General features: G+C 40.8%; 1 protein-coding gene across 1 annotated transcript in view; it reads right to left on the bottom strand.

Moving 5' to 3' along the window:
* Positions 1-12,153: 12,153 nt before the first annotated feature.
* med27 (mediator complex subunit 27) overlaps positions 12,154-26,806 on the bottom strand; it is a 300,082-nt gene continuing 285,429 nt past the window's right edge. The window contains exons 7-8 of the mRNA XM_041193685.1: positions 18,379-18,456; positions 12,154-14,653 (exon numbers count right to left, since the gene is read on the bottom strand). Of these exons, the coding sequence (XP_041049619.1) occupies positions 14,519-14,653; positions 18,379-18,456 (213 nt within the window). The 3' untranslated portion in view covers positions 12,154-14,518. The remainder of the gene's footprint in view (positions 14,654-18,378; positions 18,457-26,806) is intronic.

The raw sequence follows: 26,806 nt of genomic DNA on the forward strand, positions 1-26,806 counted from the left end.
CTCTACACAGCAAACGGCAGTATGTGTACATGATGGTGTTGTTCCAAGATAGTAGCTGCTATTGCTGAAGCAGCACACTTATTGGCTCCAGGAAGGCTAGTCAGGAAGACCCAATAAAAAAGGATCCTCCTGCTCACTGGTCTAAAAAATCTGACAGGTTTGTTTTCATGTAACTGTTGACCATGCAAGACCAATATTATGGAGCTTGTGGCTGAGGCACAACATAAAGCAGTTTTCATGTACGTGTAACATTGGATAATTTTAAATTATCTATCAGTGGTGTATGAAGTTAGCTTTAAATAACTGCTGTGTTAATTGACTGGTTTGAAGTCAATTTTTTCATGTTATCTGAACTTCAATCTACTCCTAATTCAAGGTTGGTTAATTCAGACTCTCTTTACATTGAATTAACTAACAAATCAAATTGCAACGACCACACAATTTGATTATTTTGTGCAGGAACATGATAAAACAAACTAGTAGCAAACTTCATTGTGAAGGCAGACACTTTTTTGATTTTACTTCAAGTTGAATACTTGTTCAGAAGTTATAAATGTTTTTAGTGGATCTCTAAATAAATTATGTTAATTTGGGGTCTGCTCAGTGTACTTAATTGTTACGCATTTATTCAAATTGCAGTCATCAACAGTGACTGACAAAGCATTGTTTCATTGATTAGGATTTTTAAAAATTCTTTACTTTTCAGGTTAGTCAAGAATGAAAACAGGACACATCCCACAATTACTATTTTTTATCTTAACAATTACATTAATAATTAAAATGTTAAACTTTGCTTGGCTGACCAATTTTTCCATCCTTAGTTTAGGCTTACAATTACAGAATGGTCTATCACTATCCTCACAGTTCACTATACCTCCAAGTTTTGAATCATCTGCAAATAGTGCAATTGTACCCTGTACACCAAAGTATAAGTTATTAACATATAATCAAGAAAAGTGGTCCTAGTACTGAGCCAGAACGGCGCTCTGTACCCTCTTCGAGTCTGAGAAAACAAAGCTTCACCACATCTCTCCATTTCCTGTCACTTATCCAACTTCGTATCCATGCTGCTACTGATATCTCAAGTATTTACTGATTACCAACTTTCACTTTTCGCAAAACAAAATAATAGAATCTTCAGAGTCCAAGAAGAGAGCTCTACAAGATCATGAAATAAATTTGTACAAGGCAATTTCCAAAACTGCATAAAAATTTTGTTTTGCAATTACCTTAACATACAAGCTCAAGCAAACAATTCATGTTCCAACAACAAACACATTTAAATTCCATTCCTGATCAAGAGTCCCTTCACGTTTCTCTGCAGTCATAAATGTGAAAGTAGAGATTAGTACCCTGACATTTAACAAAGTCTAATGCATAAAAGCAGAAACTTGTGTCAATATATGTCTGAATCATCTTTATCCAAACTGAATGGAGACTAATAGACTTAAATGTGGGAGGTATGATCTGGTTGCAGTTGACACAAAAATCGGCCATGTAGCTGATAGTCAAGAGGATGGCTGTTGTCTCCAGAAAGACATCAATGGTTTGGTTGAGTGGGTGGAAAAGTGGCAAATGGAATTCAATCCAGATAAGTGTGAGGTAATGCAGTTGGGGAAGGCAAACAAAGCAAGGGAATACACAATAAATGGGAGGATATTGAGAGGGGTTAAGGAAGTGAAAGGCCTTGGAGTGCAAGTCCACAGGTCCCTGAAGGTGGTAGGACAGGTGGATAAGAGGGTTTAAAAAAGCATATGGAGTGCTTTCCTTTTTTGGATGAAGTATTGAATGCAAAAGCAGGGATGTAATGATGGAACAGTATAAACAGTTTCTCTCCCCTTGTCCAGTCCCTTCCCACCTACATCCGTGATTCCTTTGACACCTTACGTCACATCAATAATTTCCAGTTCCTTGGCCTCAACCGCTTCCTCTTCACCATGGACGTCCAATCCCTCTACACCTCCGTCCCCCACCAGGATGGTCTGGGGGCCCTTAGCTCCTTCCTCGAACAGAGGCCCGAACAATCCCCATCCACCACTACTCTCCTCCGTCTGGCTGAACTTGTTCTCACACTGAACAATTTCTCCTTCAACTCCTCTCACTTCCTCCAAATAAAAGGTGTGGCTATGGGTACCCGCATGGACCCCAGCTATGCCTGTCTCTTTATGGGGTATGTGGAACATTCCTTGTTTCGGTCCTACTCCGGCCCCCTTCCACAACTCTTTCTCCGGTACATCGATGATTACTTCGGTGCTGCTTCATGCTCTCGTTGGGACTTGGAAAAATTTATTAATTTTGCTTCCAATCTTCACCCCTCCATCATTTTCACGTGGTCCATCTCTGACACTTCCCTTCCCTTCCTTGACCTCTCTGTCTCAATCTCTGGTGATAGACTGTCCACCAATATCCATTACAAATCCACCGACTCCCACTGCTACCTCGACGACAGCTCCTCACACCCCGCTTCCTGTAAGGACTCCATCCCATTCTCTCAGTTCCTTCGCCTCCGTCGCATCTGTTCCGATGATGCTACCTTCAAAAACAGTTCCTCTGACATGTCCTCCTTCTTCCTTAACCGAGGTTTTCCACCCACGGTCGTTGACAGAGCCCTCAACTGTGTCCGGCCCATCTCCCGCGCATCCACCCTCACGCCTTCTCCTCCCTCCCAGAAACATGATAGGGTCCCCCTTGTCCTCACTTAACACCCCACCAGCCTCCGCATTCAAAGGATCATCCTCCGCCATTTCCGCCAACTCCAGCATGATGCCACCACCAAACACATCTTCCCTTCACTCCCCCTATCGGCATTCCGTAGGGATCGCTCCCTCCGGGACACCCTGGTCCACTCCTCCATCACCCCCTACTCCTCAACCCCCTCCTATGGCACCACCCCATGCCCACGCAAAAGATGTAACACTTGCCCCTTCAATTCCTCTCTCCTCACCGTCCAAGGGCCCAAACACTCCTTTCAAGTGAAGCAGCATTTCACTTGCATTTCCCCCAACTTAGTCTACTGCATTCGTTGCTCCCAATGTGGTCTCCTCTACATTGGAGAGACCAAACGTAAACTGGGCGACCGCTTTGCAGAACACCTGTGGCCTGTCTGCAAGAATGACCCAAACATCCCTGTCGCTTGCCATTTTAATACTCCACCCTGCTCTCTTGCCCACGTGTCTGTCCTTGGCTTGCTGCATTGTTCCAGTGAAGCCCAACGCAAACTGGAGGAACAACACCTCATCTTCCGACTAGGCACTTTACCGCCTTCCGGACTCAATATTGAGTTCAACAACTTTAGGTCTTGAGCTCCCTCCTCCATCCCCACCCCCTTTCTGTTTTTTCCCCCTTCCTTTTGTTTTTTCCAATAAATTATATAGATTTTTCTTTTCCCACCTATTTCCATTATTTTAAAATATTTTTAAATCTTTTATGCTCCCCCCACCCCCACTAGAGCTATACCTTGAGGGCCCTAGCATCCATTCTTAATTAGCACATTCGTTTAGATAATATCACCAACTTCAACACCTATGTGTTCTTTTGTTCTGTTGTCTGTGACATCTTTTGATGATCTGCTTCTATCACTGCTTGTTTGTCCCTACAACCACACCAACCCCCTCCACTTCTCTCCCCCCACCCAAACCCCCCCGCCCCCCACACCTTAAACCAGCTTATATTTCACTCCTTCCTTGGATTCACTCAGTTCTGTTGAAGGGTCATGAGGTCTCGAAACGTCAACTCTTTTCTTCTCCGCCGATGCTGCCAGACCTGCTGAGTTTTTCCAGGTAATTCTGTTTTTGTTTTAGTATAAAATGCTGGTTAAGCCACAGCTGGAATTTTGTGTACAGTTCTGGTCACCACATTACAGGAAGGACATAATTGCTCTGGAGAGAGTACAGAGGAGATTTACAAGAATGTTGCCAGGGCTGGAAAATTGCAGGTATGAGAAAAGGTTGGATAGGCTACGGTTGTTTTCCTTCGAACAGAGGAGGCTGATTGATGTGTATAAAATTATGAGGAACCTAGCTAAGGTAGACAGGAAAGACCTGTTTCCGCTAGTCGAGGGGGTCAATTACCAGGGGGCATAGACTTAAAGTGATTGGTAGAAGGGTTAGATGGGACATGAGGAAAAGCTTTTTCACCAAGAGGGTGGCGGGCCTCTGGAATTCACTGCCTAAATTGGTGGTTGAGACTGAAACACTCAACTCATTTAAAAGGTTCCTGGACCCACATCTGAAGTGCTGTAACCCACAAGGCTGCGGACCAGGTGCTGGAAAGTGGGATTAAAATGAGCAGCTAGTTTCTTTTCTTCTCTTTTTTCGGCCAGTGCAGGCACAATGGGCTAAATAGCTTCTTTCTGCAATGTAACCTTTCTATGGTTCTACTAATTATAGATAAGTGCCTCGAGTGATCAGCTTTCCTTGAAATTTTCAAGTACAGTTATCAAATTCAATAAGACCAGAAGCTTTGTCAAGTTTGTTCTAATACTGCAGTATATGGAGTTATCTTATCCCAGTGGAATGGCAATATCATTTCAATTTAGGAAGGGGAAACTGGCCAATAATCTTATAACTACTATTCAAAGTGCAGGTGTTGGGCAAGGTCACAATTGGGCTTGTCTGTGATGCTGCTGTGCTTAAATAGCATGATACCACTCACCCACATTGCCGAAACACTCTCAAAACTAATGCTAAGATATTGTAAGGTGCAGAGTGTTGATGGAACCATGCACCAACAATAATTCTCTCTTGCTTTATTGCAAGTGCTGAATATTTGCGAGAAGAAAAATTTTGAAAAAAAAGTCAATAAGCTGACTGTATATTTTTTGAGAATGTGGTGGGACAAGCACTCTGAAGTTACATCACACAGTTGATGGGAGACTATCCTACATATTTTATGTGGTAATAATTCTACAAAGTGCTGCAGGAAGCATTTATCAATATTGGATTTCCCACTTTATTTTTTGCTACATGACAAAATATCCTAAAACACGATTCATCACAGTGAATTACCTGAGGAAAACCCCCCTTAAAAATTACCAAGTCAAACTAGCTATCATACTTGATCCCTCCCTAACATCTGCTCGGTGTCCATCTCTCGATTCTCGCCTTTCCATTTTGGGAAGTACTTCGAGAGTTTTAGTACTTTGATGGTGCTATAGAAGTACATGCTGTTGTTAAATAATGCACAATAATGCTTAATTAAAACCAACTAGAAAAAAAAACACAAATGCTGTGTTGTCCCTGACAGTTTTTGCTGGCTATGAGCTAAAAACACATCATGCTTAGAAATACTCTGGGGCTGAAAAGCAGAAAACAACTAAGGAAAAATCCTACAGAATTAGAGAGAATGTATTATACTATTATAAAAATGCCATGGCCACATTGTTCTAAAAGATATTGCAGAGAAGTTAACAACGTTGAAACATTAAATTGATTTTTCACACTGGACAAGGTTTTATATTGCTTTTCTACACATTGTTAACCAGCATACTGTGTTGTTGAATAGAATATAGCTCTCTCTACAAAGTTTGTAATCAAATTCTGGAATGTGCTATGAAGAATAGGATTGCCATCATTGTACGGTTTTCCAACGTGCAGTTTTAACGGTGAGTGGACACAACTCATACACCAGAAAAAAAACAAGGCTCACTGCACTTAAACAACACAAAAGTATCTGTACATGGTAGTGGGCATGAAATTTTGACAAAAATTTCTTTTTCATTCATTCACGAGATGTGGGCATTGCTGGCTAGGCCAGCATTTTTTGCCTATTCCTAATTCCCCTTGAGAAGGTGCTGGTGAGCTGTTTTCTTGAACCATTGCAGTCCATGTAGTGTTGGTACACCCACAGTGCTATTAACAAGGGAGTTCCAGGATTTTGACCTAGCGATAGTGAATGGCGATATACTTCCAAGTCAGGATGGTGAGTGGCTTGGAGGGGAACTTCCAGGTGGCGGTGTTCCTATGTATCTGCTGCCCTTGGCCTCCTATGTGGCAGTGGCCGTGGGTTTGAAAGGTGCTGTTGAAGGGGCCTTGGTGAGTTCCTGCAGTGCATCTTGTAAATGGTACACATTGCCACCACTGTGCGTTGCTGGTGGAGGAAGTGAATGTTTGCGGATGGGGTGCCAATTAAGCTGGCTCTTTTGTCCTGGATGGTGTCGAGCTTCCTGAGTGTTGCTGGAGCTGTACTCAGCCAAGCAAGTGGAGAGTATTCCATCACACTTTTGACTTGTGCCTCGAAGATGGTGGACAGGCTTTGGGGAGACAGGAGGTGAGAAACTCACCACAGGTTTCTTACCACAGCCCTGCTCTTATTTTATTTGTTCATGGGATGTGGGCTTTGATGGCCAGCATTTCTTGCTCAGAGGGCATTTTAAGAGTCAACCACATTGCTGTGGGCCTGGGGTCACACGTAGGCCAAACCAGATAAGGACGGCAAGATTTCCTTCCCTAAGGACGTTAGTGAACCAGATTGATTTTACAACAATGGTTGCATGGTCATCAGCAGACTTTTAATTTTTATTGAATTCAAATATCTGCCATAGTGGGGTTCGAATCCAGGTCCCCAGAGCATTACCCTGGGTTTCTGGAATACCAGTCCCCTTAGCCACAGCATTTACATGGCTCATCCAGTTCAGTTTCTGGTCAATGGTAACCCACAAGATCTCGATAGTGGGGGATTCAGCACTAGCAATGCCATTGAAAGACAAGGGACAATGGTTAGATTCTCTCTCTTGTTGCAGATGGTCATTGCATGGCACTTGCGAATGTTACTTGCCACTTGTCAGCCCAAGCCTGGATATTGTCCAGGTCTTGCTGCATTTGGACATGCACTGTTTCTGTATCTGAGGAGTTATGAACGGTGAACATTGTGCAATCATCAGCGAACATCCCCACTTCAGAGCTAATGATGGAAGGAAGTTCATTGATGAAGCAGCTGAAGAGGTTTGGGCCTAGGACACTACCCTGTGGAACTCCTGCAGTGATGTCCTGGAACTAAGATGATTGACCCCCATCAACTACAACCATCTTTCTTTGTGCTAGATGTGACTCCACCCAACGAAGAGTTTTCCCTCTGATTCCCATTGTCTCCAGCTTTGCTAGGGCTCCTTGATGCCACACTCAGTCAAGTGCTGACTTGATGTTAAGGGCAGTCATTCTCATCTCTGGAGTTCAGCTCTTTTGTGCATATTTGAACCAAGGCTATAATGAGATCAGGAGCTGTGTGATCCTGGCAGAACACAATCTGAGCGTCAGTAAGAAGATTATTGCTAAGTACTGCTAAATAGTACTGTTGATGATCACTTCCATCACTTTACTGATGATTGAGAGTAGACTGATGGGGTGGCAATTGGCTGGGTTGGATTGTCCTGCTTTTTGTGCACAGGACATACCTGGGCAATTTTCCACATTGTTGGGTAGATGCCAGTGTTGTAGCTGTACTGGAACAGCTTGGCTAGAGGTGCAGCAAGTTCTGGAGCACAAGTCTTCGGTACAATTGCCGGAACATTGTCAAGGCCCAAAGCCTTTGCAGTATCCAATGTCTTCAACCGTTTCTTGATATCACATGGAGTGAATTGAAATGGCTGCATCTGTGATGCTGGGGACCTCCGGAGGGGGCCAAGATGGATATCCACTTGGCACTTCTGGCTGAAGATCTCTGGAAATGCACCAACCTTATCTTTGGAATGATATGCTGTGCTCTTCCATCATTGAGGTTGGGGATATTTGTGGAGCCTCCTTCTCCAGTGAGTTGTTTAATTGTCCACCACAATTCGCAACTGGATGTGGCAGGACTGCAGAGTTTAGATCTGATCCATTGGTTGTGGGATTGCTTAGCTCTGTCTGTTACTTGCTGCTTATGCTGTTTGGCATGCAAGTAGCCCTGGGTTGGAGCTTCACCAGGTTGACACCTCATTTTTAGGTACACTTGGCACTGTTCCTGGCATGCCCTCCTGCGCTATTCATTGAACTAGTTGATCCCCTGGCTTAGTGGTAAATTAAGAGTGGGGAATATTCTGGACCATGAGATTGTGGTTGAGTACAATTCTGTTGCTGCTGATGGCACTCAGTGCCTCATGGATGCCCAGTCTTTAGTTGCTAGACCTGTTCTAAAAGTTATCCTATACAGCATGGCGGTGGCACCACACAACATGATGGAGGGTGTCCTCAATGTGGAGACTAAGTCCTGTCTGTCAAGTGTACTGCGGTCACTCCTACTGATACTGTCATGGACAGATGCATCTCCAGCAGGCAGATTGGTGAGGATGAAGTCAAATTTGTTTTTGTTGGTTCCCTCACTGTTGCCATAGACCCAGTCTAGCAGCTACGTCCTTTAAGACTCAGCCAGTTTGGTCAATAACGGTGCTACCGAGCCACTCCTGGAGATGGACATTGAAGTCCCTCACCCAGAGTACATTCTGCACCCTTGCCACCCTCAGTGCTTTCTCCCCCCAAGTGGTGTTCAACATGGAGAAGAGCTGATTCATCAGCTTGAGGGAGGGTGGGGGGGGCGGGGGGGAGAAATCTGATAATCAGGAGGTTTCCTTGCCCAGATTTGACCTGATGCCATGAGCCCTCATTGGGTCTACAGTCATACTGAAGACTCCCAGGGCAACTCCCACTTGACTGTACACCACCAGTGGGTTGGACTATAAGGTACAATTCTGTGAGTATGACTATGTCAGGCTGTTGCTTACCTACTCTGAGACAGCTGTCCCAATTTTGGCACAAGCCCCCAGATGTTAGTAAGGAGAACTTTGCAGGGTCAACAGGGCTGGGTTTGCCATGGTCATTTCTAGTTCCTAGGTCGATGCTGAGTGGTCCATCCAGTTTCATTCCTTATATACTTCCGAGCGGTAAGATACAACTGAATGGCTTGCATGGCAATTTAAGAGGGCAGTTAAGAGTCAACCACACAGCTGTGGGCCTGGAGTCACACGTAGGCCAGGGCAGGTAAGGATGGCAGATTTCCTTCCCCAAAGGACATCAGTAAACCAGACGGGTTTTCACAACAATCAACAATGGTTTCATGGTCATCATTAGACTTTTAATTCCAGATTTTTATGGATTGAGTTTAAATTCCACCATTTGTTGTGGTGGTGGGATTCAAACCTGGGTCCTCAGGGCATTATCCTGGATCTCTGGGTTACTAGTCCAGTGACAGTGGAAATTAAGAATTTCAGGTCCAACATAGTGACCTTGTAATGATTTTTCTCAATCTGTGGTATGAATGACAGCCTTATGTTGAACCTGACAATATTTCATGAAAGTTGTTAAACAAATGTTACTTTACAATTCAGTGGGTAACTTGGAGCGATAGCTCTACCATATTGAAGTACAAGATATTTTACTCACCCTCTATTTGTTAGTGTGTGTCAGAAGCATTTTGCCCCTGATTCCCACTGACTTCAATTTTACTAAGGCTCCTTGGTGTCATACTATGCCAAATGCTGCCTTGATGTTAAGTGCAATCCCTCGTTCTTCATTTCTGTAGTTCAATTTTGTGTCAATATATCGACCAAAGCTGTAATGAGGTCTGGATCTGAGTGGTTCTGGTGGAAGCCAAATGGAGCATTGGTGAGCAGCTTATTAGTGAGCAACTGCCACTTGATAGCACTGTTGACAACTCCTTCCAACACGTTGCTGATGATTGGGAGCAAGCTGATGGGTGGTAATTGGCCAAGTTAGACTTGTCCTGCTTTTTGTGGAAAGAGCGTATCTGGGCAAATCTCCACTTTGCCTGTTTGTAGTTGTGCAGCAGCTGCCTAGAGAGCTTGCTGCACTGCACCTGGGTTATTGTCGGGACAGTAGCCTTTGCTGTGACCAAGGACAAGTGCATTGAGCCAGTATTGCAAACTTGGTCATTTTGTTTAGTCCAGTGCTATAAGCACTAATTCCCAAGTTTCCCCAGTGTGTATGTTTGTTGGGGCTGGATTACTGTTTTTAAAATCACACCTGCTCTTTCCAAGATCATTTACAAAGCACTGCACAACTTTCAGCTGTTGAATACGATCTACAAGATTTTCATTAGAGCTTCTAATGAGATGTTTGCACATATGGATGCAAGCACATAATCTTGATAGTGATCCATAAAGTTGAAGTTGTTGGATTTTTAACAGCATCACACCATTAAATAGTGAATTTTAATTGCCACAAACATCCTGTTTTAAAGAAAAAGAATTTCAAACATCAAATTATTTATAATAATTCATACCATGGGTAACTCAATGAGAAGTACAGGACAAGTCCAGACAAGTGTTTTGAAGGAGTTAAGTGAAAATTGAAGGAACTAAATAATGATGAAAATAACAGATCAAAAGAAATAAGATGCCAACAAGGCAAGAACAATAGCATTTAATTTTCATAGATCTATCTGTTGTCAAAGTAATCCTGTTGTAATATCATAAATACTTTCATTCAAATATTAACAAAATGTAAACACACCTGCCAATTGTGTCCAATCTAGGTCAGTTGTTCTTTTGTTATTCAGTCACAGGATGTGGGCTTTACTGGCAAAGCCATCATTTATTGCCCATCTCTAATCGACCTTGAGAAGGTGGTAGTGAACTGCCTTCTTTATTTATTCTTTCACAGGGTGTGGTGGTCGCTGGCTAGACCAGCATTTATTGCCAATCCCTAATTGCCCTCGAGGTGATGGCGCTGATGACTCGACTTCTTGGACTACTGCAGTCCATGTGGTGTGGGTACACCCACAGAGCTATTAGAGAGGGAGTTCCAGGATTTTGACCCAGCGACAGTGAAGGATGGTTCCAAGTCAGGATGATGTGGGGCTCAGAGGGGAACTTGCAGGTGGGTGGTGATGATCCCATGCACCTGCCCTCTTGCCCTTCTAGGTGGTACAGGTCGCGGGTTTGGAAGGTACTGACGAAGGAGTCCTGGTAACTCAGTGCAGTGCAACTTGTAGGTGGTACACACTGCTGCCACTGTGCATCGGTGGTGGAGGGAGTGAATATTTGTGGACGGGGTGCCAATCAAGCTGGCTGCTTTGTCCTGGATGGTATCAAACTTCATGAGTGTTGTTGGGGCAGCACTCATCCAAGCAAGTGGAGAGTATTCCATCACACTCCTGACTTGTGCCTTGTAGATAGTGAACAGGCTTTAGGGAGTCAGGTGGTGAGTTACTTGCCGCAGAATTCCCAAGGCTCTAATCTGCTCTTGTAGCCATAGATTTAAATGGTTGGTCCAATTCAGTATTTGGTCAATGGTTATCCCCAGAACGTTGATAGTGGGAGATTCAGCGATGGTAATGCCATTGAATGTCAAGGGGAGATTATTTTATTCTCTCTTGCTGAAGATGGTCATTGTCTGGCACTTGCATGACACGAATGTTACTTGCCACTTATCAGCCCAAGGCTGGATATTGTCTAGATCATGCCGTATGTGGACATAGACTGCTTTAGTATCTGAGTCTTGGTGAATGGTGCTGAACATTGTGCAATCATCAGTGAATGTTCCATTTCTGACCTTATGATGGAAGAAAGGTCATTAATGAAGCAGCTGAAGATGGTTGGGTCTAATTCTTGAAATAGGAATCAAATTCTTGAACTACTGCAGTCCATTTTGTGAGGAAAATCCCACAGTCCAGTTAGAAAGAGAGTTCCAGGATTTTGATCCAGCAACGATGTAGGAACAGCAATATATTTACAAGTCAGGATGGTGTGGCATGGAGGTGGTGCTGTTCCTATGCACCTGCTTCTCAGTGACAGAGGTTGCAGGTTTGTTGCTTTGTAGGATGGGTTGAAACTTTTGCATTCAGGTAGGCATTGATTTTATTTTCCTACTTACACACACAATTCCATCCAGTGACATACAAAAATTCCAAACCATAGTTGCCAGATGGTAGCAAATAGGGTAACATGACTTGCATTCGTAAACTTGCAACTTTCTGGTTATGTGTAAAGCACATTTCCTCCTGTCAAGATGATAAAAATTCTTTAACTTCAACGCTGTTCTCCCCCCACCCCCCCACCACTCCCCCCACCGAAAGAAAAAATATTTCATAAGTACCTGTCAGTTACTGCTGCCCTTTCACAACATGAAACAATTGTAAACCACAGGTACAACAAGTTTAGGAAAAGATTTAAAAATTTGGACTTGGCTACTTTGAAAAGAGGGGAATATAGAGATACATAAGTTGCTGTGTAAAATACAGAAGTTTAATTCTGATTGCTACCTCAACTTAAATTACAAATATTGTACAGGGTAAACATGTTTAAAAAGCTCAGGCCTGAAGTCAGGAGTCACAAAGGCTAATAGTAAACTTTGTTAGCTGGCACTCTACTAACCAGAATTCTTTATTAGCCGTAATTCTGGATCGGGTCCATTTTTCGATTGGAGATGTCAAACTCACCAGTAATTATCACTGGTGGCCTGTCCTCACTCCAGTCTCAGCCTCTGCAGCACCATTTCCCCTCAGAGCCACTCACTCGATTCACGTGCTCCTGCACCTCTTCAGATCTCAAACACTCGTGGGATCATCTCGGAACTTACTCATTGGATGAAAACATGGAAGTCACCTTACACTCAGTTAAAAGGCATATTTCATTAACTGGCACCTCTCATTCCCAGAGCGTGCCGGATAACCCAGCATTGACTTCCGAGTAGGGTAGTTGATCAAAAACTTTAGCATTGTTTAAGAGGAAGGTAGCTATGATGGGGGAAATCATGGTTTCTGTGGAAGAATGAGTTGGATAATCTGAACGGCCTCTTGTATTTTGTACTTAGCTTTGTGACGGAAGAGACATTTTGATCAAATGGATACACGCTTGGCAGTCAGCACTACTGTTGAAAATTCCATTTATTCAATAGAAGGGTGTCTGAAAATATAGGCAGCTTTCTATCAACCATCATGTGATAATTCACGTGTTTTTATATAACTAAAAGGAAATTAAAGTCATTTCAACTATAAATCTGATTTGGAAATTCTTAAAAAAATGTGCCACAAGAAAATGGCACACAACCTCCAACTAGCGTAAGGCAAAAAATGATTTCCCATAATTAGAGGTTCTATTTCACAATTGGTCACTATGAGTAATAAAGGACAGGATAGGGAGTCAGGTTAGGCCATTTGTGAGATGGAGCATATCACTTACTGCTGTCTAGGGATTATCCACCAGCCAGGCTGCAAACATGCAAAACTCACCCAAGTGATGAAAGCGCTGAAGCAAGAACCCGACCATTAAAGCAGAAGACTATGAGCTGATTTCATTTCATTAAAAAAAAATCAACTATAAGCATGCAAAACTGACAAAGCTTCCAAAATGATGTGTGGGAGTGTTAAAACCAAGCTCACATTCTGGCTAAAGTGAAATAAAACTTGATTATTATAGGACGAGGAATGTAACAAGTCTGCCTGCTAGAAGGACAGTAAACCATTAAAATAACATTTCACTTCAAGATAGTGCTGAAGCGTGAAGCACTCTCATGTCATTCCACTTCATTTTCAAGTGATAGAATTCAAGAACACTTGAGTGGTCACAATGGTCCATTAGAAGGAGCAACAGTTTGCAGATTAAAACTAAAATGGAACAGCTGGCTAAATTTAACTCTCATTTTATGATTTAAGGAACTGGCTGAACATGAGGATTGGCATGCAAACAAATTTTTCAACCCTTCCCTGGATAATTCCTCTGTTTTAAATCTTAGAAGACTCTCTTGTGAATGGAGATGGATCAAATCACTATTATTTTCCATTACAACTTCACAAATTCTGTAACATTAAGTTCCCCAGATGTCAGAAATACAGCTCTATTCATGGTATGGCTCTGATAATCCAGCTAGGATGGAGATTAAAGTATGAATGTCAGTTAAGAATGAGATCTGAATTTGGGTTTTGTAGTTGGGAATGCAATACTTTACTGCTGTAATGGTCAGATCTAACAAATGCCTCTGGTTATTTTATTGAATAGTTTAGTGGGATGAAAATACTGCAAAAATTTAAAGCGAGGTGAAGTAACAGAACAAGAAACAAGGCAAATATTGTGACAAAAATATAAAGGAGAAACGTAAGGGCATAAGCCTTGAGAACATGGTTGCTATAAAGCACAATTATTGGATAGTTAAATGGGAGAGCTGAGTGAATTTCTAATTTGATCAGTATCTGCACTAAGACAGCCATGAGTGATACTTGTGAAATGTCTTGTCCCAAACCCCCAAACAAAGTACATGGTGAATATGAAAGAACAAAAACATAAAATGCATTCCAAAGGTGAAATTATAACAGATGCATAAACAATGCTTTTAAATGTAATTTTTCCTGAAAAGGAAAAGCATGTTAAACTGAATGATTTACTTATCCTATCTGAAGGTATTTTGATTTTTATCTCTGGGGTACTTTACTACAAAATTATTTTGTCTGAAAACAAAAGGAAGAACTTTATCCCTGTAGAAAATTGTTAATATCCTGCAATCAGGTGCATCAATCCAGGGTCCTGCACACACTGATGTACACATCACCATATCCTGATATGATCCTTGGTTACTAGGCAGTGAGCTGGGCATTACTGTCTGCAGGTGTCATGAAAGGCCTCGAGCGTTCGGAAATCTCTCCATGTGGGAGGCAGTCCATCCTGTAGAAATTTTCCACAGCGTTGACAAGTCGCCTGGAATAATTTAATGTAGCTTCGCAACCAGGTCTGAAGAGGCAAAAAATAACAAGAAACAAAAGATGAGCATTTTTTGCAGCATTTTCCTTTCCTAGTCCTAACATTGATCTTTTTGAAGGGAAAGTAAAGACAAAAATGAAGGCTCCAGTTCAATTAAAGGTTATTTTTTAACCTTTTTAAAATAAGTATAACATCTTGTGTACCATTATGCCTCACTTGTTCTTATAACCATCAAGTTTAAAAGCAACCAGAAATAATGAAGTTAGAAAGAGGTGCATCTATATTTTTAAACTTAAGAAAATGAAAAATCATAATTCATTTAAAAAATATCTGCAGCATTTCGAGCACTTTCATTAGTTATATTTCGGAAATGAAAGGCAAATCCAGTACCTGAACCTTAATAAACTTGCGTTACCTGTACAAAAGGTAAAACATCCAACATACCTCAACTAGACATGTAAAGAAAATAACTGCAATATGATGTGCAGGAGAACACTCGCACAAGGATTGTGAATTGAAAGTATCAAGAGTTCTCTCCAGAAGCCCAGGGACTCTCTCTAGTGTGTAGCTAAGCCCTCTAGACAAGGAGGGGTGAAAGTTTGAGTGCAGCACCCTTGGTTTATCAGGGAGGAAAACAGCCTGATTGCTATCCAGAAACCCCTGTTGAGGATACATGTGTGTGGAGTTTGGGTGAGGGCAAGATTAGACAGTTATTCTGAGCACAGTGATGGCTCTTCTCTCATGTCCAACACAGGCTGTTGATACTCACTGTCACCACTACATATGGCTACCTGCTACTGGATTGTAATGGACCATACTCAAGATGCCAATCTGTTAAAGGAACCCAGTGGCTGAACAGGAGATCAGTTATTTAATTTGTGTAAATGGATAGCTGAAGGTGCTGCTCCATCACTTGCCTCACCAATTAGCATAGAGGATTGACAGACAGGTGGACAATGTGCTTCTACCTGTATAACTCCTGTTTCACAAATCAAAATACAGCAGTCACAAAGGTTCCAGAACCGGGCTGGAAGATGCCATTTTAAAAAACTCAGACTTTTACTATTGCCTAGCTCACATCCTGCCATGCATTAGAAACAGCAACATGAAAGTCAGAGGAAGGACTTGAACTGGAAGGGCAAGAGCAATTAGGGATGGGCAATAAACGCTGGCCTAGCCAGTGATGCTTGCATCCTGTGAAAGAATAAAAGAACTGTTCCATGTGATAGAACTTCAGAAATCTACTAGCACAAGAAAGGATACTGTGTTTTCAAAGGAGCTGTCTTATTATAATTGCACAAAAAGTAATGGGGTATGAGAAGCATTTGTCCTTAATCAAAGGAGTGATTTACATATAACTGTAAATTCTTTTGCTGAAGTCTGACATGTACATGTCACACCTAATCACCTCGTTTGTTGTATAACATTCATGCATTTACACAGGAAAGTTATTAGTAGCATGTTAAGATGCAGTGTTTTCTCCAGTAAATTAAGAGAAAAACATGCCAAGTTAGCTCCAAGAGGGTGAATGGCCACAGTCCAGCAGTATTGACAAATTTAGTACTTACTCTGATAGGTTAACCAACCGGAAAGTAAGGCAAACACACTGCCACATTTGTACAAGGCTGGGAGTGTTGGTGGGTTCAGTCCTTAGGGATTCCAATATGCCATTAAGGCACTGACTTTGGAAATCTGAGCTTTGTATTTTACTGGTCATTGACTGACATCAATATTGGTGAAAAGCAGAAAATGTAGCATGGCTCAATGATTCATATTAATGAGGACACAATTACAACAAAGTTATCACAGCTAAGATATACAAATCCTACTCATATTCAAGTGTCTGGGCTGTTTATTGCTTATAAAGCTATCTTTAATTAGTTGTTCTATCTGTGGGACTCCAGCCATGTCAGTTCTAATCTTAAAAAAAAAATTATTAATAACTTACATATCCTTCTGAAACAAGATGCTGGTAAAATGTTAAGTTTCAGTAAAGCCCTTAGAGATCCTATTGGTGAATGAGTGACCTGAATTACCGTGTTTTAATCTTGCAGATTACATTATTATTAAATGTGATACCACTGAAATAAAAACAGCATGAAGCAAATTACCTCTTCCTTTAGGATAAATCAAAATTAAAGCCAAACTTCACACTCAGTCTCTGGTATTGTAGGAAAGTAGCTCGTCTGTTGCCTCTCTTCACTAGCAAACCGCCCCCCCCTTCACCCCACTCCCCAAACACATACACACACAATATCGCAAATTGGAAAATATCAGTTGATCATAAAAAATCTCCAAATCTAGTCTTTTTAAGTTCACTATTAAATTGGCTGGGTGAAGTTTCAGGTTTGATAAATCATGGATAATATTTAAAGTTTCTTCCACCTTTTCCCCAAATAAGAACACTCCCTTTATTTCTGCATTCAGCCACCATGCTCCAAGCAGGATGGTGCAGCAGCATTTATGGAAATTTCTCCACGCTCCCCTTCAGGGGAGGCAAGTTATTGACGGGCAGGATGGTCCAAAGAGGAGGAAAGCACATCTTTAAATTGGGTAAATGGTGTGAGACTCAATCCTTCAGAAATCTCGGGACTAACTAATTTCAAAAGATAAATGTGTGGCCTAGCGGAGTGGGTTCAGTTGTGCATGTAGCTCAGCTAGAGCACCTTCAAATGATTTAAGAGCCGTTTGTTAGTAGCTGCTCTGCTCAGTTGGATGCAAACAAGAAATGATGGTTCTGGTGAGACATTAAAAGTATATTCAGAATAATATCCCTGCAGTTCTTTAATATGCAATGAGGTAACAAGGATTTGACTCAAACTGGCAATGATTCTCTGATCCAACAAAGAATTTTATAAATTCAGAAAATGAAAGGGTCCCTGATTAAAACAGATCTTTTAGAACTTCTCAGTTCGGCATAAAGCATTTAATTCCCTCAAGTTATTTTGACTCAGAACATTTGACTCTTGCAACAAAATCATTTATACGTTTTTATCCTGAGTAAAATCATCAAGCACTAACATTGTACGTAGTCAAGAACGGATGAGCAATTAGAGAAACATTTTTTGCCACTGGCTCAAAAATGCAGATGCACTGAATGCAGTGATCACAGATGAGACTTAAAGCTTCTTCTCTCCTATGAACTATTCAACTAGGATATCAAAAGTCTGTCAAAAAGCTGTTGTGAAGAGCAGTAGGCACTGATAAGTTTTCATAAAGAGCTCAGATGTCAAGTCACCAGCTTTCATGAGTAAAAAATTAATTAGTATTTACAGTTTTGTACAGGATCCTCTTAGAACCACCATTTTCTTTCATTAGCTCTTGGAACTGCTCATCACTTTAATTTCTTGTATTAGAAGGGCAAGATGGTGATAGTTGATTCTCTAATGAACATTGTCAAAACCACTGTATAATCAGTCGATAATACATACAATTTAAGTGGGAATATTAGGGAGAGAAGTCTGGCAACTATCACTTCCCATTCCCTTCCCATGTCACTTTACCATGATTATCCTGCTATTTACTGTAGAAGGGAGATAACCGACAACACATGAACACACATGGGACATGAACTTACTACGTGTTAGCTGGAATCAAATATTTAACTGTGGGAGATATAAATCTGCTTACAATGGGACCCAGTACATGCTGAAAATTTAAATATTTGCTGTTTGTCACCATGCTAGGGAATTCACTTTAAAGTGTAAATGGAGGTTTGGAGATTCATAGCTCATTTCAGATTGTGTATCACTTACCATGAAAGACCTGACAACCACATCTGGCATCTGAGGCAGTTGGTAATGCAGCAGTGCTGTAGTAGCATGGTCAGTCACCTGACAGAAAAAAACAGCAATCAGAGGTAGAATGCATGGCTATTAGGAATCACCCACAGAGGTCTGCAGTTTCATAGACGAGAACATAAAACAACACTTGGTTAAGTGTGTGCACTAAACAAGATTGTCAACAGAGAACATAAGAAATAGGAGCAGGAGTAGGCCATTTGGCCCCTCAAGCCTGCCCCGCCATTCAATAAGATCATGGCTGATCTGCCCCAAGTCTCAACTCCTCTTTTGTGCCAGCTCCTCATAGCCCTCAACTCCCCGATATTTCAAAAAGCTATCTTCCTCCTCTTTAAATACTTTCAGTGATCTAGCCTCCACAACTCTCTGCGGTAGATAATTCCAGACATTCACTACTCTCTGGAGAGAAGAAATTCCTTCACCTCTCAGTTTTAAACGAGTGTCCCCTTATTTTGTAACTAGGTCCCCTAGTTCAAGATCCCCCATTAATAGAAACATCTTGTCAACATCTACCTTGTCAAGCCCCCTCAGAATCTTGTACGTTTCAATAAGATCACCCCCATTCTTCTAAACTCTAATGAATAAAGGCCTAACCTGTTTAGCCGTTCTTGATAAGTCAACCCCTTCATCTCAGGAATCAGCCAGGTGAATCTCTTTTGAAGTGCCTCCAATGCCAGTAAATTCTTTCTTAAATACGAGGGCCAACACTGTACACAGTATTCCAGGTGCAGCCTCACCAACACCTTGTACAGTTGTAACATGACTTCCTTATTTTTAAACTCCAACTCCCTAGCAATACAGGCCAAAATTCCATTTGCCTTTTTAATTACTTGCTGCACCTGCATGCTAACTTTTTGTGTTTCATGCACAGGAACGCCCAGATCTCCCTGTGCCGTGCTTTTTTGGAGTCTCTCTCCATTTAAATAATAGTCTGCCTTTTGATTCTTCCTACCAAAGCGCACGGCCTCACACTTTCTTACATTAAACTCCATCTGCCAAGTTTTTGCCTAATCACACAACCTATCTATATCTCCTCGCAGATTCCTTATGTCCTCATCACATGTCCTCCCACCCATTTTTGTATCATCAGCAAATTTGTACATTACACTCTGCCCCCTCCTCCAAGTCATTAATATAGAAAGTAAACAATTGAGATTCTAGGACTGATCCTTGTGGCACTCCTTTCCAACCTGAAAAAGATCCTTTAATCCCAACTCTCTGTCTTCTGTGTGTAAACCAATCTTCAAACCATGCTAATACATTATCCCCAATACTGTGAGCTCCTATCTTGTACAATAACCTTTTACGTGGCACTGAACAGTTTTAACCCCTCAACAATTTAAATTCCTGGAAAAATAACCTCATATTTTGCCACTGGATTTCCAGCTTCTTCACTTATTTTTATTGGGAATATATACATTGGAAAAGTGTCTTTTTAATCAAAAAACATTACATTCATCAAGGTGAACAATTCATTCTTGCAAACAATATCAAAAACAAATTACAATATTTGCTTTCCAGCAAGTTTTTTTTAAATCAGTTTTTAAATTATAACGTTGTTACCCAATCTTCCACTTCTATTTTTCTTCAGCCACGTAAACAGCATTATTCCCTGGCAGCTCAGTGATAAGCAGACGCTGTATGCAATGAGCTGACCTCAGTTGGGCGAGCAGCGGGGGCACTTCAAACAGACTCAGCCCAGGCTCCTGCTCTTGATCACTACTGTCTGACCCTCATTGGAAGTAAGCATTTGTGAACATCTACTGTTGACCTTGACTGGGGAAGTGTAGGATAATGGTATTAGCTTTAGTTTGCTATATTAAAAAAAAATGGCAAATTTGGGGCAAATCGCATCCTTCTACGATGCAAACCTCCATGGTACACAGGCCTCTGTGCAATTGTCCAATACACATCAAACATTCAACTACTTAGTCTTACATAAAAGGTACCAAAGTGTTGCCTTTCAGAACAGAAAGTGAGACATTTCAAGAAGAATTGTAGTATTCCTCTATAGTACATGGAACTATTTAGTAATAAACACAGGTTATCAAAGTAAATGATTTTGAAAAGATACTACGCTATTGGTATAGCACAAGTCAATAGATGAAGCATAGTGCACTAAGTTACTTATATGTAAATAGTGAGATATGGCCATAGAACTGTGTCGTTCATCCAGCATTGAATATAGTGGAAAAACATGGAATAACACCAGGAATGGGCGGGTTGTTTTATGAGGAAAGGCTGGACAGGTTAGGCTTGTATCCAATAGAATTTAGAAGAGTAAAAGGTGACTTAATTGAAACTTTTAAGATCTTTAGGGGTATTGACAGGATGGATGTGGAGAGGGTGTTTTCTCTTGTGGGAGAATCTAGAAATTAGGGGTCACTATTCAAAAATAAGGGATCACTCATTTAAGATAGAGATAGGGGAAATTTTTTCTTCGAGGGCTGTGAGCCTTTGGAACTCTCTTCCTCAAAAGGTGGTGGAAGCAGTATTTGAATATTTTTAAGGCAGAGCGAGATAGATTCTTGACTAACAAGGGGTATAACAAAGGTTATTGGGAGTAGGTAGGAATGAGGTTACATTCAGATCAACCATGATCGTTTGAATGATGGAGCATGCTTGAGGAGCTGAGCAGCCTACTCCTGCTCTTAATTCGTATTTTCGTAAAACACAGAATAGTTAACAAAAAACTGTGATATAAGAATGGTCAAGTTTTTAAATTGTTCCACAGTCTCTCAATGAACGTTAACCCTGGACTGAATATATAGTCAGTTGTGAATTTTTGCACAGAATAGTGGATAACAGGAAGTTGTTACAAGGAATTTGGATCAGGAGGCTGAGATCATTTTATAAATCGCTGTAGTGATGTGAATTGTTGGACATCTGGAGGAATGTTAGTCGGATATCATGGGAAGTTGAGGGGTAATAGTCAAACTCCTTCCATTAGGAAGATATAATAATTTTCATAATGTTATTGGAAGTAGGGTAATAGTGGGGTCTGTGTCTCTGTCTGTGTGTGTGTGTGTGCGACTTAATTTAATTAAAGGCAGCTAGTCTGAAGGCTTTGATGTAACTGAAGTATTAACCCTCAACTTCCCAAGATATCCAACATATATCCCTCTAGATGTCCAACAATTCATATCACTACAGTGATTTACAAAATTATCTCAGCCTTGTGATCCAAGGAATCCCTTGTAACAACTTCCTGTTATCCATTATTCCGTGGAAAATACACAACTGATTATATTCAGTCTAGAGTTAACATTCATTGAGAGGCTGTGGAACAATTTAGAAACTTGACCATTTTTATATCAGTTTTTTGTTAACTATTCCATGTTTTACGCACGTACGAATTAGGAGCAGGAGTAGGCTGCTCAGCTTCTCAAGCCTGCTCCACCATTCAATAAGATCATAGCTGATCTGAATGTAACCTCAACCCCAGATTCTTGCCTACTCCCAATAACCTTTCACCCCCTTTGTTAATCAAGAAACTATCTAGCTCTACTTTAAAAATATGCAAAGGCTCTGCTTCCACCGCCTTTTGAAGATAAGCTAGATTTGAAATGTTAAGTAAGTAAACATAGATGTAAAGGGAACATTTGCATTTTTAAATAAGCCAGACTAGATTGAATTAAAAGGAGGGGTGTGAGAAGTTAAGAAACAGTGTGTTTATTTTTCCCAAAGATTACTGGTAAAATTGGTACTATGAGAGATTTTTATTATTAGAGAGGTAAAGTCTAAAGACATAGTGAAACAAAGGAAATTTGCATTCAAAGGGGAAAATAAAGTTAAAGGAGGGAAGGCTTTGTGTAAGGGAAGGAATTCTAAGATCTAACAAGTGTGAAAAGCTTCCAGCACCTAAGCCTCAAGCTGCTGTCTACAAAGAAGTGAAGTTAAGAAAACTCACTTTGAATTGTTCAGGGTATCATGTTTCTTTTCCTGGGTCTTTTAAAATCTGAGAGACTTACTGTTGCTTAACAAAAGCGTAACCAGAATTAATTGGGGGATTTAGAAGTTATCATAGTAGTAGTAATTTGAAGATCTATGTGTGTGCTTAAAATAATTTCCTCTATTAATAAAGCTTTAATTTAGTTTTGTAAGAAACCTATAAGCCTCGGTAGTCTTATTACTATTGAATTCAAGTCACACATCTCAAAATTTATACAAATTGCAAAACAATTGTGGCAGCTGTTTCAAGTTTCCCTTTGAGATTTGAGCACCATCAGCTGTGCCATAACACTTCATACCATGAAGCAATAGGTTTTCCAATATAAACAAAATGGCTTTGAAGTGTCCTGAGGGTAAGGCGTTACTTGTCTTCTATGTAAAGTGCTGCACAAAGAATACATGTCAGTAATGATGTTAACCATGAGTAACTAAAGTATAACTTTAGGGGCTTGGGTAATAAACATACCTATGTATATCAATTAGCTATAAGATGGAAAGGTGATGGTTGATAAAACCTGTTCTTCAAAGAGGTTGAGGACAGTTATGCCAGGAAGTCGTACCTGAGGGAAGTAACTTTGCAGGGAAAATTACACTTGAATAGACTGCCTTTAAAGGATTTGGGAATAGGTACATAGAGGTCTTATCTGTAACTTGTACCTTTTAATGCAGGTAAAATATGCATAAAGTAGCAAGGCTTTCAACAGTTCTTTGAAGGCCTTTACTGATTGAGAAACAGAAAAGCTGCTCTCTCTGTAAACAATTAGGTCAATCAACACGTTCATAATAAAAACAAAAAATACTGGAAAAACTCAGCAGGTCTGGCAGCATCTGTGGATAGAGAAACAAAGTTAATGTTTCAAAGTTAATGACTCTTCAATGTGATGGATTTTAAACTGTTTAAGAGGCAGTAGAGCAGGTGGAGCGAAATAGGTAGGGGATAGGTGGGAGCTCAGGAGAGATTGACAACATTGTTATGGACACAAGACAAAGGGAGTGTTAATGGTAGTGGTAAAGACTAAATAAGGTGCTAACAGTGGTATAAAGATAAGCTAGCAGAATGACCCTTGTTCTACTATTAACACATTCTGCTATACTACCTTCATGCCACTATCAGCACCTTCTTTGGTTTTTATCACTTCCATTAATATTCCCTTTGTCTTGTGTTCATGACATCTTTATCAATCCTTTCTGACCTCTCACCTAGCCCTAACCTTCTATCTTGCTCCACCTGCTCTACACTCTCTTAAACAGTATAAAATCCATCACATTTCTACTTCACTTTAGCTCTGAAGAAGTCATATGAACTCGAAATGTCAGCTCTGTTTTTCTCCCTCCACAGATGCTGCCAGATGTGCTGAGCTTTTCCAGCATTTTTCTGTTTTGATTTCAGATGTCCAGCATCTGCAGTATTTTGCTTTCTTCACTATATCAATAATGTCTCTTCTGTATACTACATTATAAAGTCTCATGCTTACTCAAAACATGTTGCTGTGAATCATTGAAGAAAGAGAAGTTGACTGCTAACTCTAAGGAGCTAATGTAATTGCTGGCTTGCAATCAGTCCCCAGGCACCTTTTCAAAAAAATAAATACTGTGGGATCAGCGGTAGAATTTCTTACTTTATTTTTTTTAATTGTAGGCATCATGGAAGAGATCAATATTGGAAGTGTTTTCTGTAGTTGATAGGTTATGACATGAACAAGATTCTCCACCAGGCAACTTACTGTTCAGTCATGGTGTTTTTGATGTAGCATCCATGCATGAGACAAAGAAAATTTTGTACTGCGTGCAGTTTTTATAACACAATTTATTTGAACCACTGTTACTTAGGTGACTGGAAGCACATATTTCTTCCACATTTCTTTTCTTCCACCACTGTATAATTAAGAATCACTAGCAAGATTAGGTGCCACTAAATTTGCTCAAGAAATAATGAGACCTCTGCAGAGTTCTAGCCATTGTTGCTCCTACCTTTCCTTTTCTCCCCTCTACTCCCACTTCAAATTGCAACAGGGTTGAACTCTTTTCTGATCAAGGTGGGGGTGTTATCGCTAAGGAATGGGCTGTTACATTTTGGGCACCCAAGACCATGATCAAACATTATAATACAGAATAAAGCTGCCTGTTCTGTCCAGTGTGTCTCAGCCTTAACCTTAGTTGAGCACATCCTACTGCAGCACTGTGACACTTTCATTCTCACATCAGCCATCTTGATATTTGGATTGAAATGAACAAAACAGCCCTGAATTAAGAGAAATGTTGTGCCATCATCCGAACTCTCTGGGATGGACTCTAATCCAGTTTCCAGAAGTGAATAGCCAGCATATAATCGACATCTACTCCCTTGTGACATCTAACATTTTGCTCGGGCTATGTGAATCTTTGTAAAGATATTCTGAAATTGCCCGTTTTCTGTTAAATCTAGCAACTGTGGTTTAGAGTCAAGACCTTTCAGTAGACAGCTCAGTGACAAAAACAGTTGGAAAAGTTAGTTTTGATCCCAGCATGGGTATTGCCACAATGAACGTTTGATTTTACTCTTTCAATTTCCAACAATTTCTTTCATTTTGAAAATTCTTTGTAAATGCTCCTCTGACCCTATCTTGCATATGCTGTAAGCCTCATGAAAGGGCATTTGTCTAAAGTGAGAAAATTGGGCAGATTCGTGCGCATATGTTGCCTGCCTGTAAATTGCAATTAATGAGGCTCTGCACACCAGATAAAAGCAGCTATGGAGCAACTGGACAGAAGGGAACATATGACAAACAGAGAACCACATGCTCTTAAAACAGAACAAAGCTGCTTGAAAGATCAAAAATGGGACCGAAACCCACAGAGATGGGAATAATCTTCGATGAGCAACTACTACAGGAAAAAAATATGAAGCTTGGGAACAAGTGGAGAACAGAATTATTTGAACAATAATGCCTTTAGCAAAAATGATCTATTTCCTGTTCGAGTTCTGGCTTACAGCCCTCATTTACCACTTCACAAAAGGTTAATCAGGGGACTCCCAGCTCTCTGTAGGAGCTGACTTGTTCCCTCTTACATGCAAAGACACACACAAACCTACAGCCAACACACGCAACACCAATGAAAAACTACTTACGAAGAAAGACCCAAAAAAAATTATTTATTATGATCTTAAGTAGCTATGAAATAAGAGGTTCAGCAGATCTGGGGGGAAGGAGTAGGGAAAAAATGGGGAGAAGGTGGCAAGATTAAAAAGCCTTCTAACATGTAAATCAGTGGTCTGGTTGGGGATACACATTGTGAGCCCACTTAACTTCAGGATACAAATGTATGCTCATTTCTCAGCCACTGGCAAGAGTGGCTTACACTGTTTCAGATGATGTGAAACTTCCAATCCCCTTACGACCACTGCTAATTTCTTTGGTTCATCTTAGCACCAATTTAAGTCCCATTGCTCTTCTTCCCTCAGCATTGCTTCCCATGTTCCTCTCCTAATGAAAGGGCTGCAATCTCTGCACGCTGTAGATGGAGCTCTTGTGAGAGGACAAAATCCTTATTCGCTAAGTCGCAGCAAAAATCAGGTGGGGCGAGAAGTGGAAGGAATGGATGGTAACAAAAGGGTGAAGGAAGAGGGGAAATAGATGAGACTGAAAGGCATAAATGAAAGGACAGATGCTGAACACTGCTTTGGTGCGGGGAGGAACAAGGAGAGCTGGGAACTATGCTTTAGTTGTGTGAGACGCAGAAGATTACCATGACTAACAAAGAACTTCAACATGGAAGAGAAGAGTACCAGCTTGAACCGTAGAGAGAGCGTGATGGGAGTGTCAGGAGGAGGACATATTGGAGGCAAAAAGATGTTCCCTTTCACTCTGCCAATTAATTTTTGAGATTGGCATCTTGTCCTCTCTAGAAAAGCACCACCAACATTGTGCTTTCGACCTATGGATTTCCTTTCTCGGTCTTTCATTGCTTTCCATTTCCCTATTCCTTCTGAATGATATTGTGCTATGTTTTGTGAGGGGAATGAGAAGAGGGTGCCTCCATGATGGAGTGGGCAATTAGATGAGGTACAATGGCACAGTGAACTGGGCTGGCAAGGAATTGAATGTGTGAACTGTTGAGGAAATGATGTTCTTGTTGGTCTACTGAAAATGCAAACATCACTGTTTCCTTTACATTAAAGAAAAATCAGTTGTGAAGTAAACCAGAATGCGTCACTTTAGTGTAAAAATTATACATTTTTCTCAGGCAAGCATGCCACAAACCCTCTAAAAATGCATTAACAATTTAATGGCCTCAACATCTGAATTTCACCATTTAATCTTTCATAAAGAAACTTCTTCTGTTCACCTGTCAGATGATTATGAGGGCTGTTCATAAGTTGTCAGCCTTTTGAAATTGTACAGATATTTTCAAGCTGCTGGTCAGCTTTTGATAGATTTCTACATCAACATGC

Source organism: Carcharodon carcharias, chromosome 8 (assembly GCF_017639515.1).
Source record: "Carcharodon carcharias isolate sCarCar2 chromosome 8, sCarCar2.pri, whole genome shotgun sequence".
Lineage (NCBI taxonomy): Eukaryota > Metazoa > Chordata > Chondrichthyes > Lamniformes > Lamnidae > Carcharodon > Carcharodon carcharias.